The following is a 17,209-nucleotide window of genomic DNA, read 5'->3' as shown; positions in this document are numbered from 1 at the left end:
CTTAGACCTCACTTCGCTCGGTCAATAAATGCGTATCTTCTATGAATGAATGAATAAATAAACACGGTTTTGGATAAGGTCAGCAGTATTGTTACATTGGATATACTCAGTCATTTTATAGAGTGGAGTATATAGAGAGGTCCACGTTATAATGGCAGTGTTTGATTAGCAATGGTATTGCTATCCTTGTCTATCATACAACAAAGCGGATAGCGCCATCTCTTTCTCGCTTTACTCTGTTGCCTGATCGCCTTTTAACAATGTAGAATTAAATTAATTAAAAAAATATTTTATCTTAACTATGAAAATCCATTGTGAAATTACTGAAAAAAAAATAATTTCTTGCTTAATAAAATATAATTGATCACTTTAATTGAGAATGAACAGTTAATATAACATCAATAAATATGTATCAGCTACCGTCTATAGAAGACATTGACAAAACAGAGTATCGGCAACGTTGTACTCCTATCTTTCTCCACTGCCATTATAACGTGGACCTCACTATAGAATGAATGTGACAATATCAACAAGTGCTCACGCCCCAATCTATGCACCATAGAAAGTGCATATGACCCTTGGTCTGTTATAGGAAAATTACGTTTTCCTACAGTTACGTTGAAAAGTGGCCATTGCTGCACTGATTACAGAACGCAAAGAATCACTTTTCCGCTCTAGTGCGGGAAAAATTTTTCTGCACTCCAGATTTGCAACATGGCAACGCAAAATACTTAGTAGGTTATATGGAGCAACAGTGCAGCAAAATCAAAATGAAGTTGGTAACAGTGACTGCTGTGGCTGCTATAGTGAGCAGAGGTGCAACCAAGCACAACGCGCTAATTATTATTCATTATATATTATAACCAAGGACAACGAGGACTTTAGGATTTTAGGATTAAGGTTTTTATCAATAATAAAATTACACAGAAAAACATTTGATGCATTTCAGGCAATTTTACCCATAATTACCCACTTTTCATATTCAATGGTAACTGTAGGAAAAACTTAATGTGAAATACGTGCGCAAAGTTCCTCTGCTGCACTCAAGAAACCATTCCGCCCTCGCCTACGGCTCGGGCGTAAACGTTTCTTTCGGTGCAGCAAACTGACACTTTGCGCACTAGTTGCACAAATAACTATTACAGCATTTCAAATCATAATAATTATCATATGAACTATGTTCAACAATGTCTCTATGATATGATGTTACTAAGACATGTTACTGATGATAGAACCATCTATGAGGTCCACGTTATAATGGCAGTGGAGAAAGATAGGAGTACAACGTTGCCGATACTCTGTTTTGTCAATGCCTTCTATAAATGGTAGCTGATACAGGTTTAATGATGTAATATTAACTGTTCATGCTCGTTTAAAATAATCAATTATATTTCATTGAGCAAGCTATTATATCTTTCAATAATTTCATAATTCAGATGAAACATTTTGTTATTTAATTATTAATTCTACATTGTTAAGATCCGATCTGGCAACAAAGCAAAGCGAGAAAGAGATAGCGCCATCCACTTTGTTGAATGATAGAAAAGGATAACAATAGCATTGCTAATCAAGCATTATCTGCCATTATAACGTGGACCTCACTATAGTCCAGGAAGAAGGCTATAAATTTTTTGTCTTATTTACCAAGCGAATTTACTTTATTATCATTTTTATATTATGGTTTAATTATATAATTTGATATTGATGCACTCATCAGCATGATTAATTTGCTAACTTAATTTGCATCATCACTTGGTTTAATTAGTTCAATAGTATAATAGTTTTATTTCTTTATTATTATTTTTGACCGAGCGAAGTGAGGTCTAAGATTCAAGTCGACGGTTTGGCATTTCTCTTAATCTTTAAATGTCTATATGTTTCGCATTTACGGCGAAACGCGGTAATAGATTTTCATGAAATTTGACAGGTATGTTCCTTTCTAATTGAGCGTCGACGTATATACAAGGTTTTTGGAAATTTTGCATTTCAAGGATAATATAAAAGGAAAAAGGAGCCTCCTTCATACGCCAATATTAGAGTAAAAATCAGACTATAGAATAAATTATTCATCATAAATCAGCTGTCTAGTGGACTATAATACTACCCGTTCAAAAACATCGAACATCTTAAAAATATGTATCTTTCCATTAACGTTAGTAGACAGTTGACTATAAAGATGCGTACAGATATACGCGCCGCGAACATGAGCAATTCACTTTTAATCAGCTGATTATATCTGTATTTTTACAGAAACGGTAAGATACAGATATAAAAAGCTTGGCATCAGCTGATTAAACGTGAATTGCTCATGTTTGCGGCACTTAAATCTGTACGCACCTTTATACTACCCGTTCAAAAACATCGAACATCTTGAAAATTGTATCATTCCATCAACGTTGTAGACAGTTGCAGCCAGACCTGATAACAGCGCTCAAACTCACATTCCGTTATAGGATATAGGTACGATATAGGACAGAAAGCTCTATGTTTATTTAGGATTTTTTTCTAGACATTTTTAATTGATAAATTATTTTTCAATTTTTGAGAAAACATAACAACAGGTCAATGTAACTCACTGAGCGCGAGGTCTACTGTTGACAGAAGTACTAGTTTTATATTGATGCACTTATCAGCATGATTAATTAGCAAACTTAAATTTGCATCATCACTTGGTTTAATTAGTTCAATAGTATAATAGTTTTATTATTATTATTTTAATATTATAGTTTATTCATACAATTGTGCATGAGAATTTTCATGATATATTATAGTTTATAGTATTTTGACATTATCATGATTTAAGTTAAGGAGGCAGTTGTAGGTTTCGACCTGTTGTCTCCAAAGAGATATTGTAATAGTTATTTGTGCAACTAGTGCGCAAAGTGACAGTTTGCTGCACCGAAAGAAACGTTTACGCCCGAGCCGTAGGCGAGGGCGAAATGGTTTGTTGAGTGCAGCAGAGGAACTTTTGCGCACGTATTTCACATTAAGTTTTTCCTACAGTTACCATTGAATATGAAAAGTGGGTAATTATGGGTAAAATTGCCTGAAATGCATCAAATGTTTTTCTGTGTAATTTTATTATTGATAAAAACCTTAATCCTAAAATCCTAAAGTCCTCGTTGTCCTTGGTTATAATATATAATGAATAATAATTAGCGTGTTGTGCTTCGTTGCACCTCTGCTCACTATAGCAGCCACAGCAGTCACTGTTACCAACTTCATTTTGATTTTGCTGCACTGTTGCTCCATATAACCTACTAAGTATTTTGCGTTGCCATGTTGCAAATCTGGAGTGCAGAAAAAATTTTTCCCGCACTAGAGCGGAAAAGTGATTCTTTGCGTTCTGTAATCAGTGCAGCAATGGCCACTTTTCAACGTAACTGTAGGAAAAATAAATAAATAAATAAACACTTAAAAACAAAAAATGTGTTGTCATATTATTACATCCAGTCACATGGGCTTGTATCTGAGAGAGTCAATTTCATACCATCTGTTGTTACTGGAATTCGGTTGTTTTGAAACTTGAGTATACTCTTATTTTAATTAAAACTAGCAGATACTCATGCTCTTCAAGGGCCTATTTAAAAACTTGACAAACTGAAGACTTGAACTACTGAAATCCTTAAGAGTCTAAAATAGGCCTATAACCATCCTCGGTAAATTGAGAATCTATATGCAGAATTTCAAGTAAATCATTTCAGTAGTTGAGACGTGATGATTTTCATATCCAGTCAATGTATAAGACAATTCTTTCCTTTATTTATTATAGACTAATCATGCTATAGTAAACGCAAATTGGAGAGACGGGTGATGGTGGCACCATCTCTGAGAGGAATTGGTATTTCAAGCTTCAAATTGCGTATGTTATTCTAAATATTAGAGTTGTGTCAATCATATGAGGGTTTTAAATCAGGTTTTATATTATTTTTTTAAAAGGAAACAAACAAATACTTGTCACTTGTCCAATTACAACGGTTCTGTAAAGTATTGAATGAAAAAGACTAAGAAATTGTCAAAAAACCACAGATTTATTGATACTTAGAAAGACCGGTTTCGGTTATTACACCATTGTCAATCTTTGATAAACTCCGATAATCTGTGGTTTTTTGACAATTTCTTAGTCTTTTTCATTCAATATGAATAATTACCACAATATCAACTTCTCAACTACACAAAAAGTGAAAAAAAGGCTCAGTAAAGGCTTGAATTGATGCTACTCATTTCTTATTTTTGATATTTTAGGACAATTCTAGGCATATCCTACACACAGCTGCGTTTAAACCAAAGTTATTAACAAAATGTTAATAAATTGATCCTTATAGATTCTATTAGATTGAACGGAAGTTGATAAACACATATGTTCATCATGCTTGTTATTGTTATGTTCAATCCAATAGAATCTATAAGGATTGAGCTATTAACATTTTTTTAATAACTTTGGTGTAAACGCAGCTTTAAGCTGCGAAGTTATTAACAAAATTTTAATAAATTAATCCTTATAGATTCTATTAGATTGAACGGAACTTGATAAACACATATGTTCATCATGTGTGTTATTGTTATGTTCAATCTAATAGAATCTATGAGGATTAAGTTATTAACACTTTGTTAATAACTTTGGTGTAAACGCAGCTTGAGATTAGCTGTTTGAACAGCTACTCTACAATATTGTCAACACTGTTTTTTTTCTGTAAATAAATCATATTCACTGCTTTTCATTATCGTGCATATTCTAATTTTGAAAGTGTAAAGCTTACCAGTTTTTAGTTTTGAAGAATACAATTCAATTTTGATGCCCATTCCACATTTTCTATTTGAAATGAATGTCTGAATTTAAAAAATCTTGAATAAGCATATTTATAATGAGAAGTCAGGTCAAGATGACATTTCAAAAGTAAACAAACACAAAGCAGACTAATTTTGCGTTTACACCAAAGTTATTAACAAAATTTCTTATAGATTCTATGCGATTGAGCATAACTTATCATACACCTGATGAACATTTGTGTTTGTCAAGTTCTGTTCAATCTAATAGAATCTATGAGGATTAATTAATCCTTAAGGATTCATTGTATTATCATTCATCCCATCATCATCACCTATGCTTGAAATACTTATAGAAAGTTGCCTTTGTAAAATAATAAATAAATAAATTATCAACATTTTGTTAATAGCTTTGGTATAAATGTAGCTTTACAGTTTGAACTTTTCTTACTGCTTGAAATTTACTAATTTCACTCATAGATGGAGCCACGATCAACCAACTCTCCAATTTGCCTTTACTATAAAAAATAATATTGTAATAACTGTTTTATGTCGCTCACCTCTCTTGCCATTACATTCTTGCAGACATGACCATAATAGTATGGCCCTGAAGTCGTTATCCTCTCAAGGTTGGCTGCACTCGGCCTCAATCACTCACAACACTCAACATACACTACAATTATGATTACCGCACTTTTTCAACTCTACGTTCTCCCAACAAAATCACGGATTCCCTATTACAACACACACAATTGTCACTAACAGGAAGTAACCTCTTTGAAACCGGAAGTAGCCTCTTTGAAACCGGAAGTAGTCTCTTTGAAACCGGAAGTAGCCTCTTCGAAACCAGAAGTAAACTCTTTGAAACTGGATATTGTCCCACTTTGGGCGCCAATTTTGAATTCACAACCAATTTGGGCACCAATTTTCTATCAAACTCTAGAACTTCTCCCCTTTCTGTCAATAATTTCAACAGCAGGAATTGATTATAACAGTGCACTAAATAGTTTTGCAGTAGTTTCTCAACAAATATCGCATACAAAACAATCAATGAATTTATTCTCTGCAACAAGTTACTATAGTCCACAATTGTTATACATGTTTCAACAACACCACTAGATTTATGAAAAATTTGAGCTTCATTGTAACTAATATTATTATTGTTTTTAGAGCTATTATTGAACCTAGTTATTAATCTATTTGTTTTAGGTGTAGTATTGGTACTACTTTTATTGATATTTTTCAGAATGTTTACGCATAGTTCTTTGGTTGCAAGCTGTTTGTTTACATTTGATTCAGTGAGAGTTTGTAATAATAGTCTATCACACACAGATGCACTTGTTGATTGTTTGAGAGTATAGTTTTTTAGATTGAAAATTGTGTTTTTAGCACACAACTCGTCCTGTTCACCGGTGTCTTCACACAGTCGCCATCTTGATTTATCTCCACTTATTGTTGCATTGATTTGTAGCATCACAAGTTCCCCCAATTTTTGTGCAACATGCTGTAACAATGGGGGTGGCAGTGTTTTCAGTATTATTGTTTCGCTAACTGTGTTCAACTGTGGATCAGATTTGATGAGAAATTTCACAGGGAAGACTAGATGATCATTATCACATTTTTTGAGACGACATCCATTACAGCAAAACTGGGTTTGTCGGGTTTTGTAACTATCCATAATTCAATAGAATTCGGTGAGAGGGAATTCTTCCAGTTTCAGCTTCCAATTCTTCTGGAAGACAAACTGATAGCCGCCATAGCCTCTCTCTGCTCTCAGCTAGCTCTGCAAGCTTCATTCCTATTGGTTAGTGAGATTTCCTGCATCCAATCACATGATGACAACCTAAGCCAATTGGGGAACGTCTGTTTGGCGGGAACTATTTGAAATGTCACATCTGACCACATCTGTGTAGTTCACAATATTACTTCCAAGTGACAATACTCCACCCACATATTGTAATCTGATTATATAATGATGAAAAAACTCTCACAATAAATTTATCTCCATTTATTCAAATCTCCTCCAATTATTCTTCAAGTTTACACTTTTTTTCAACAAATTCTATAACTTCTGCCTCATCTGAACCTTTATCAGTTTTCAAATAAAATACCTCTGCTTGCCCAAATCAGATTGAGGATCTCTTGAATTCAGAACATTTCGAAGAATGTAAGTTGTGAATTCAGTTTCAAATCAGAGAACACAAATAGTGCTTGAAACAGTTGAGCATTAGCCGAAAAAATGTGCAGTTCTTGTCTGGTTTTGAATTTAATTCAAGCTTGATAGATAATGGGATCACAAATTGGAAGATTTTGCTTGTTTTGAACAGAGGTTTCAATAGAGATCCTAAACAGAGTTTCAAGTATTTTCAAATAGTTTCAAGTATTTTCAACCAGTTTCAAGTATTATCAACTAGTTTCAAGTATTTTGAATCAGTTTCAAGTATTTTCAACCCACACCATTTAGAAAGTTAGCACCAAAAATTGTTGAAATAATCTACACCAAAACAGTCATAAATTGAACAGTTACTTAGTGATATTTTTCTCGAAACCAGGTCAGAGGTTACCTATTTAACAAACCTTCCTCCCGAAAATATTGGGAACACTCATGATGCTACAGTTATAACATGAGATGATAAAACTCCTACACTAATAAGGTTACACAGAGTGACCCTATCCTTGTCTTGCACACACATTTGAAGGTCTCACAAATCTGTAACTCTCACGAATTTTAATCTCAAATTTCTTGTGAGGATTGGTTGATATTTGGTGGTCACCCAGATCACTACTGTTGTGTGCAATGGTGGGGGTACAGCCTGTTATTGTAAAGGAGTCAGCAGTAGACTTCACAGGATTTGAGGCTCTCGATGTAACAGATTTTGAGAGAATTGAGTGTTGAAACGTTGATACTTTCGTTGTGGGAGAACCTACAGCCACCGATGTAGAAGGTTCTAGGTGGGGATGTAGATGTTGCCGTTGTGACCCACTTCTCTCCTATAACTACCCCTAAACTTGCACATAATCCTTGTCTAGATACACTCGCCCCAAGTCCCAACACCACACGACACACTCCGATCGAAACCCGTGATGAAAAACCGATTCATCTAGATCTCATTTTGCTTTCAGCACTGCGAGCTGTGGATAGACAGGCAGACCGGTTCACACTGACGAGTTTCACATTTTCCCAGCTATTATTGATCTTTCGAGTGCGCTCGAAAAGGGGTGGGGTGGGGCGCTGGCAGGTTGGTGTAACGCCGGGTCACAGTTGGGCGACAAACGTTTCGACGTTCATAACCTAAACGGTGACAACACTAGAAAACTCTCAACACAAAATTTGTTATTATTGTCAAATCAAATCAAAATATTATATTATTGTTATTCAAATTGTATTCAATCTTTATCCTCATTAATCAGCTTTTAAAACTCTCAGGTTATGAACCCTAAACGGTGACAACACTAGAAAACTCTCAACACAAAATTTGTTATTTGTGTTACAAAAGTTATGTAGTTACATAAAAATATTATATTATTGTTATTCAAATTGTATTCAATCTTTATCCTCATCAATCAATTTTTAGAACTCTCACTAAATCCTGCTACAGTGAGGTCCACGTTATAATGGCAGTGAAGAAAGATAGGAGAACAACGTTGCCGATCCTCTGTCTTGTCAATGCCTTCTATAGAAGGTAGCTGATATAGGTTTGATATAGGTGTTGCCAACTTGTGTGGAATTGATACCTCCTTTTGCAAAAACGGTGACAACACTAGAAAACTCACAACACAAAATTTGTTATTATTGTAAAATCAAATCAAAAATATTATATTATTGTTATTCAAATTGTATTCAATCTTTATCCTCATTAATCAGCTTTTAAAACTCTCACAAAATCCTGCTACAGTGAGGTCCACGTTATAATGGCAGTGGAGAAAGATAGGAGAACAACGTAGCCGATCCTCTGTCTTGTCAATGCCTTCTATAGAAGGTAGCTGATATAGGTGTTGCCAACTTGTGTGGAATTGATACCTCCGTTTGCAAACAATATGACTGAATATATCCAATGTGTAAATATTGCTGACCTTATTCGAAACAGTTTTTATTTACTTATTCATTCATTTATTAATATAAGATAAATAATATTATTCATTAAAATAATTTGTGGAGGACCAACAGGCACATCCCAAAACTGTTCCAACTCCGAATTCTTATTCATATACTATAGTGAAGTCCACGTTATAATGGCAATGGAAAAAGATAGGGGAACAACATTGCCGATCCTCTGTCTTGTCAATGCCTTCTATAGACAGGTTTATTGATGTAATATTAACTATTCATTCTCGTTCAAAATAATCAATTATATTCTATTAAGCAAGAAATGATAATTATTTTTCAATGGTTTCATAATGGATTTTCATAATTAAGATGAAATATTTTGTTAATTATTAATTCTACATTGTTAAGACGATCTGGCAACAAAGCAAAGCGAGAAAGAGATAGCGCTATCAGTTTTGTTGAATGATGGACAAGGATATCAATACCATTGCTAAACAAACACTGCCATTATAACGTGAACCTCACTATAGTTGGGAATAATTTCTTTTGATGGGACTAATCATTTCAACAACCGAAAACTGAGTGCAAACTAATTTAACTGTAGTTACTGTGATGTTTTGTTCACTACACAACATTTTTATATCCCGTTTTTTCTGGATGGGAATTGTTTTCAAAAGTTTTTGTGTCAATAATTTGTACCTCATAAAGGTTGGATTTCATACTTTTCGTTGATAAAAATCCCACATTTATTGACCGAGCGAAGTGAGGTCTAAGATTCAAGTCGACGGTTTGGCATTTCTCTTAATGTTCAAATGTTTATATGTTGCGCATTTACGGCGGAACGCGGTAATAGATTTTCTTGAAATTTGACAGGTATGTTCCTTTTTTAATTGCGCGTCGACGTATATACAAGGTTTTTGGAAATTTTGCATTTCAAAGATAATATGAAAGGAAAAAGGAGCCTCCTTCATACGCCAATATTAGAGTAAAAATCAGACTATAGAATTATTCATCATAAATCAGCTGACAAGTGATTATACAGATGTGTGAAGAAGCCAGTCTATTGCTGTACTTCCATAAGGTCTACAGATTCAATCAGGTACTTGTGGATGAGAATACTGCGTGAGGTCTACTGTTCACAGAACTACTAGTTGTACCACTTTTATACGTATAAGAAAATGAAGCCTTATAACTGTAGGCAGATTTGAATTTGAATTCGGACTACGTACATAGTGGAACCTTATCTAAATTTGGGAGAGGAATAGCACAAGGTTACCTTATTCTCCAATCCCTCTCATTTTCATGATGTAATTATTGTATGGATGGATAAAGAATAAAGAATTTGAAGATATAAAATTTGTTACAAAGGTTCACGTATCACTGGTTCCCCACAAACTTTCAGGTACAAGCTTTTTCAGAGTTAGAATATTGTTTCTAAGTCCTCCGGTTGGTTTCTAAGGATGGTAAATTTCGTTTCGACAAATACACTGGCAGCACTGTACATGTGAGCGGCAAATTCAAAATTTGTGCACTCAAGGAAAGGAAAAATTGAGAAAGAAGGGAGGAGGAATGGTGAGTAAGTGAGGAAGAATTGAGGGAGAAGGGAAGAAAAAGGAAGAGGAAGAAAGAAGAAGAAAGGAAAAAGGGAGTGAGAAAGGAGGTAGTGGGGGGGAAGTGAGGAAGAAGGGAGGAGGAATGGTGAGTAATTGAGGAAGAATTGAGGGAGAAGGGAAGAAAAAGGAAGAGGAAGGAGGAAGTAGAAAGGTAAAAGGGAGGGAGAAAGAAGATAGAGGAGAGGGAAAAAGTGAGGAAGAATGGAGGAGGAATGGTGAGTAAGTGAGGAAGAATTGTGGGAAAAGGGAAGAATAAGGAAGATGAAGAAGGAAGAAGAAGGTAAAAGGCAGGGAGAAAGGAGGTTGTGGGGAGGGAAAAAGAGAGGAAGAAGGGAGGAGGAAAGATGGAAAAGTGAGAGAGAAGGAAGAAAGAAGGAAGAGGAAGGAGGGGCTGAAGAAGAGTGGAAGAATGGAGGAAAATGTTAGGTTTAGGAGGAAAATTAAAGGGAAAAGGGAATAAGGTGGGAGAAAGAAGGAATTAGGAAGGTGAAAAGTGAGGAGAAGGGATGAATGAAAGAGAAGGGAGGAAGGAGTGGACAATAGAGAAAGAGGGAAAGGAAAAAAGAAGAAGGAGAGGAAAGAGATTGAAGAAGAAAGAGAGAAAACGAGACAAGTAGGAGAGATGGAAGGATGACGGGAGGGAAAATTGAGGGAAAGGTTGGCAGATGAAGGGTGAAAAGGAGGTAGAAGGGAGGGAGAAAGTAGGACGAAGGGGGTGGGAAAGGGAGGATGAAGAGAGGAGTTATAACACACCCTAAAAGCGATCGATTCTATACACCCACTCTTTCTGCATTCTCTCTCTTCTTCATTTACTTCTTCTTCTTCTACTTTGTGTCTCGTCTTCTTCTTCTTCTTCTTCCGCTTCATGCGTCTTCTTCTTCTTCTTCTACCACTTCTACTGCTACTTCCACTTCTTCATCCTACTTTTTTCATCAGTTTTGTCATCAAAATTAGACCAACGACTTAAAAGATTGATTGGAAAATTTCAAAAAAGCTGATAAATCTATATTTTAGAATAAAACAACAACTTGACTCTAAAATTTTCTCAAATCTTCCTTCTTCATTCCATCATTTGGGCAGATTAATAATCCGCACAAAAAAAATAAACAAACCCTACTCTAGAACATGGTACGCCATAGTGGAGTAGGTCAATTTCCATACAGAAAAAACTAAACAAGTAGAGGACACATTATAAGAATTTTTTGTAACTAACTATTGTATGTAATTGTAATTTATCTAATATTTTGTGTAATTGATGTTGTAGTTTTGGTTTTTTTTGGGAAATAAACATTTATTTATTTGCTTTTCTATATTCTCTTTCCTTTGTTTGGTAGAGAGTTAGTGGGGAGGATATTTTTAATATTGTTTCCGAAGAATGGACATTGATATGTCCAAAGCTCCGCCAATTTATGTAGATGCATAACAATATAATTATTATCTATAGTTATTATTATTACAAATTGCTTTTTCATATCATATACAGTTCAATAAATTATTTTCTTAGTCTATATTATGTAAATTTATTCATCTATAATTTTGCTGTATTGTAAGCTATTGTATAAAAGTGTATAAGCCAGTATATATTGTAATCTACATTAATAAAGTACTCAATCAATCCTTTATCATAGGACTGTTTCTGTAACATGATACTTATCCTCTTTTTAGATTCGAAGGGGTTACTTAGGCTACCCGCCTTACACCTTCTTAGTACTTCTGTACTTTTATAATTATTATTGTATAGTGAGGTCCACGTTATAATGGCAGTATTTGATCAACATTGGTGTTGCTATCCTTGTCTATCATTCCACAAAGCTGATAGCTCTATCCTGTTTTGTATCAAATTATGGTGTTGTGTATCAAGTTGAGATGATACTGTATCATGTTGTGGTTGTTCTTGTTCTATAGTGAGGTCCACGTTATAATGGCAGTATTTGATCAACATTGGTGTTGCTATCCTTGTCTATCATTCGACAAAGCAGATGGTGCTATTCTTTTCTAGCTCCGCAACGTTGTCAGATCGTTTTTTTTAAAATATAGGCTACCTGCCTTACAACTTCCAAGTATTTATTATAATTGTGAGGTCCACGTTATAATGGCAGTATTTGATCAACATTGGTGTTGCTATCCTTGTCTATCATTCGACAAAGCCGGTAGTAGCCTACTATCCTTTTCTAGGTCCACAACGATGCCAATTTTTTTTTTGACAGTGTAGAAATATAATTAATTAATGCAGAGAATCGACATTCCTATTCTTCTATCTTTATCCACTGCCATTATAACGTGGACCTCACTATAGCTCTGCAACGTTGTCATATCGTTTTTTAAATATAGGCTACCTGCCTTTCACCTTCCAAGTATTATTATAATAGTGAGGTCCACGTTATAATGGCAGTACTTGATCATTATTGGTGTTGCTATCCTTGTCTATCATTCCACAAAGCTGATAGCTCTATCCTGTTTTGTATCAAATTATGGTGTTGTGTATCAAGTTGAGATGATACTGTATCATGTTGTGGTTGTTCTTGTTCTATAGTGAGGTCCACGTTATAATGGCAGTATTTGATCAACATTGGTGTTGCTATCCTTGTCTATCATTCGACAAAGCAGATGGTGCTATTCTTTTCTAGCTCCGCAACGTTGTCAGATCGTTTTTAAACTATGTAGAAAATGTATTATTCCATCAAATATTTTTTCTTGGCGGATAAAATATGATTGATTATTTTGAAGAAGAATGAACAGTTAATATTAGATCAGTTAAACTGGTATCAGCTATCCTCTTATAGAAGGCAGTGGCAAGGCAGATAATCGGCAACGCTGTCCTCCTATCTTTCTCCATTGCAATTATAACGTGGACCTCACTATAGTTATTTGTTCATTTGAATATAATCATGAACATTTTTTAGATTGAAACTATATTATAATCAAGGAAAGAACTGGCTTATACATGTGGGGGATTGGAAATTCACGAATGACGCATCATCACGTCTCAACTACTCAACTCATTAACTTCACATTTTGCGTATACATTCTTAATTCACGGAGGATGATTATAGACATATTTTTAATTCGTCATGATTTCAGTAGGTCAAGTTTTTAATCATTAGACCCTTGCGGAGCACGGGTTTCCTGCTAGTCAATAATAAATTATTCGTTGTAGTGAATAATCCTATTATATTAAGCGAGAAATTTCTGTATCTGGTTATTTATATTTATTTATATCTGGATATTCATGTTCAACGGATCTCGAAAACGGCTCAAACGATTTTCACGAAATTTGGAACATAGTAGGTTTATGATATAAAAGTTTGATTGCACTAGGTCTCATCCTTGGGAAAACTTGCTGAACGACATTAAAAGAAAAATTCATCCTTGGCTGAAACGGCTGTGGATAGTAAAAAAGTGAGTATGTGAAAAATAAAAATATCGCAACCCCGAAATTCTTAAGATGACGTATAGCCAGCTGTGAAATATAATCACGATCATTTTAGAGAATTGTGTTCTGTTTATCAATAAATAAAAATAACGAGCGAAGCTCGGTGCCCCAAAATCGATTACTTATTGTGAACAACTTTATTTGTTACAAAATTTGTGAACAAATTTATTATAATTACTTATTTTCATTTTATATTTTACTTCCTAAATATTATTTTAAACGGACATTCTCTCAGAAATAACAGAATTCGTTCAATGGGAAGCATATGTGTTTACAAGTTTGTGTTTCTTCAATGGTTCCGAATTTTTTAAAATAACTCGATAGTATTAGTTTCAAGTGGTAATTGAGTGGAGTATTACTTATCAATTTATTAATTCAAGTCATCTAAATTCAAAATTTATAGTTTTCATGTTTATTTTAGACTAAAATTTTATAAAAATTGCACATGTGAAATTCCAACCTTATCTTGGACTTTGTCACCTATAAATTTGGAATACAAATAGCACAAGGACTACCTTATTATTTTATCTTCTATAATGTTATTGCATTAGTGTCATTTGCATTGTAAATGAATGAATAAATTATGATATTTATAAGGAATGGTGAAAGTCTCAAAGAATTTCTCTATAGTTCTCAACCAACGTTATTTTTGTAGGCCGTTCACCACTACTTAGTATCATTGAACGTGTTCTATACAGTGAGAATATAATCCCGTTAATTTCTAATGGGACCATTCACACTAGCTCGACCGGGCTGAGTGTGAATACTCCCATTAGAACACATGGGATTTATATTTTCACTGAACCGGTCACGTTCACTGATACTGATATGTGGGAGTCCAGCTTTATGAAACTACTGCACGGTCTTTCTGACACCAGACATCCTGTACCACAAAATATCCCTCATCATTCACAAAATTCCCATTGTACCAGAAATTTCCCTCTTAATATTCTCTCCTTACCAAAAATTTCTCACTTGAACATGGAAATTCCCTCACCACCAAAATTTCCCCTTCTTAAACGAAATGTACCTCTCCTCCACACGAAATTACCGTTACTGCTAACAAAGAAGTTTTCTTTTCAAAAAATCCCTTTCAGTAACAATTTTTTTTCATTTTTATGCATTTTTCTACAAACTCCAAATATTTGATTCAGTGGCGTACATAGAATATATATTTGGGGGAGGGGAGTAAGCAAGATTAATGTTAGGTTGAGTGATATTAATTTTTTTGGGGGGGGGAAGGCAAGGTTAAGAGATTTTAATTTTTTTTTGGGGGGGGGGAGAGAAGGCAAGGTTAATGTCAGGTTAAGTGATTCTAATTTTTTTGGGGGGAAGGCAAGGTTAATGTTCGGTTAAGAGATTTTAATTTTTTTTGGGAGGGAAGGCAAGGTTAATGTTAGGTTAAGAGATTTTAATTTTTGGGGGGGGAGGAGGCAAGGTTAATGTTAGGTAAAGTGATTTTAATTTTTGGGGGGGAGGGAGAATGCAAGGTTAATGTTAGTTCAAGAGATTTTAATTTTGGGGAGGAGAAGGCAAGGTTAAAGTTAGGTTAAGTGATTCTAATTTTGGGGGGGGGAAGGCAAGGTTAATGTTAGGTTAAGTGATTTTAATTTTTTTAAGGAGGGGGGGGAGGCAAGACTAATGTTAGGTTAAGAGATTTTAATTTTTGGGGGGGAGAAGGCAAGGTCAATGTTAGGTTAAGTGATTTTAATTTTTTGGGGGGAGGGAGAAGGCAAGGTTAATGTTAGTTTAAGAGATTTTAATTTTTGAAGGGGGGAGAAGGCAAGGTTAATGTTAGGTGAAGTGATTTTAAGTAACACCTCATAATACTTGACATCAGTTTAGATGCTCATATTGGGAGGGTAATTTGCGTTGAACGTCTTTTTCACTTTACCGTCAGGCCGTCAAAAATTCAGATTACTGTACTTTTTTCTGTAAATACTGTACTGATGTTTCTTCATATTCATTATTTCGGCGGGGGGGGGGTCTCCCTTATATACGCCCCTGATTTCATGACTTACAATAGTATATTTCGCACCTAGGGCCGAAAATGAGACTTTTCCGGCTCGAAATCGGTTTTGAAGTCCGAGGCCGTAGGCCGAGGACTAGAAAAGATTAAGAGCCGGAAAAACATTTCTGCCCATGGTGAGAACGTTATTTTTCGCCACACAGAAAAATAAACAATATAAATATGAGAATAATTGTTTATTAGACACTTCCGAAAGCAAAAGTGGAAGGTCATAGCTCTAGCAAATCTGAGGTAATATGAATATCAGAAAATTGTCCAAGTATTTTCATTTTCAATCTGATTTGTCTAAATAACCTAAAAGATTATGTTCAATTATGTAAGAGGTTGAGTTTATACTTTTTATTCTTCCAAATGACAATAAGATGATATTATGTTTTGATTCTTGAATAATAAACACAAATAATGAAAAGTTTTTTGATCAGCTGTTTTAGCACACTTGAAATTTGGCCAATCTGAATGTAAACGTCAACAATGCTTGTTGTCGTTGACTTCGGAAGTTTAGGTTAGAAGTTCTATCCTATTCTGAAAATCGAATTTGAATAGTTTATAATATATATCTTATCTGTATTTTATTCATCCAAATAAAATGATAGTATCTTATTGCAGAATACTTATTCAATTCTAGAAGCATAAACTGATTCCGTTTCATAAACCATTTTGTAAATCAGCTGACTTCAAGGGTTATTTTACAGCCCTAGGGCCGTAAAACTTTTACCGGCCTGGTCAGAAAACAATCATTTTCGGCCTCCATATGACGCACGAAAACCAGCTCATTACATCCAAGTGGGGCGAAAACTAGTTTATGACTTACAATACCGGTAATTAAAACTATGAACATGTAGTCATGAAGACTATAGTGAGATTGCTATTAAAAGGTCTGTCACAGCTTTCTACCATAGAAGGCGGTAGAAAAAGGAACTTGGCAACTATGCTGTCCCATTGTTTTAATATTCGATTATATTATGAATATTCCAATTCTCCCAGGAGTCTAGGACTCTTACGCTATTGTTTCTCTATAGCTGCGTACACATATACGCGCTTCCAACCCGCACCGAGCACGCTCCGCCCTCGTTCCTCTATCGAACCACAGTCGCACCGCCCACGCACCCATCATGAACGTTATGGAAGATGTTAGATCTTCTCGCGTTCCCCGGTCGAACCACAGTTGCTCCCTGGTCGATCATCAATCGCTCTGCTGGAGTGACGTTCGGTTGCGGAGCAGAGCGAAAGTCTGTACGCACCTAATGGTGTACCCCACTATAGAACCTATTTCGACCATTCCTTGAAACGAAAGGAGACAACAAAAAACGAGACACAAG

The 17,209-nt window shown here is 34.9% G+C and overlaps 1 protein-coding gene across 1 annotated transcript in view; it reads right to left on the bottom strand.

Moving 5' to 3' along the window:
• The window catches only part of LOC111058367, a 31,826-nt gene extending 25,378 nt beyond the window's left edge, over window positions 1-6,448 (bottom strand). The window contains exon 1 of the mRNA XM_039440596.1: window positions 5,328-6,448. Within this exon, the coding sequence (XP_039296530.1) occupies window positions 5,328-5,339 (12 nt within the window). The 5' untranslated portion in view covers window positions 5,340-6,448. The remainder of the gene's footprint in view (window positions 1-5,327) is intronic.
• Between the last annotated feature and the right edge of the window lie 10,761 nt (window positions 6,449-17,209).

The sequence above is a fragment of the Nilaparvata lugens genome, chromosome 14, assembly GCF_014356525.2.
Source record: "Nilaparvata lugens isolate BPH chromosome 14, ASM1435652v1, whole genome shotgun sequence".
NCBI lineage: Eukaryota > Metazoa > Arthropoda > Insecta > Hemiptera > Delphacidae > Nilaparvata > Nilaparvata lugens.
This window is presented reverse-complemented; position numbering and strand designations above follow the sequence as displayed.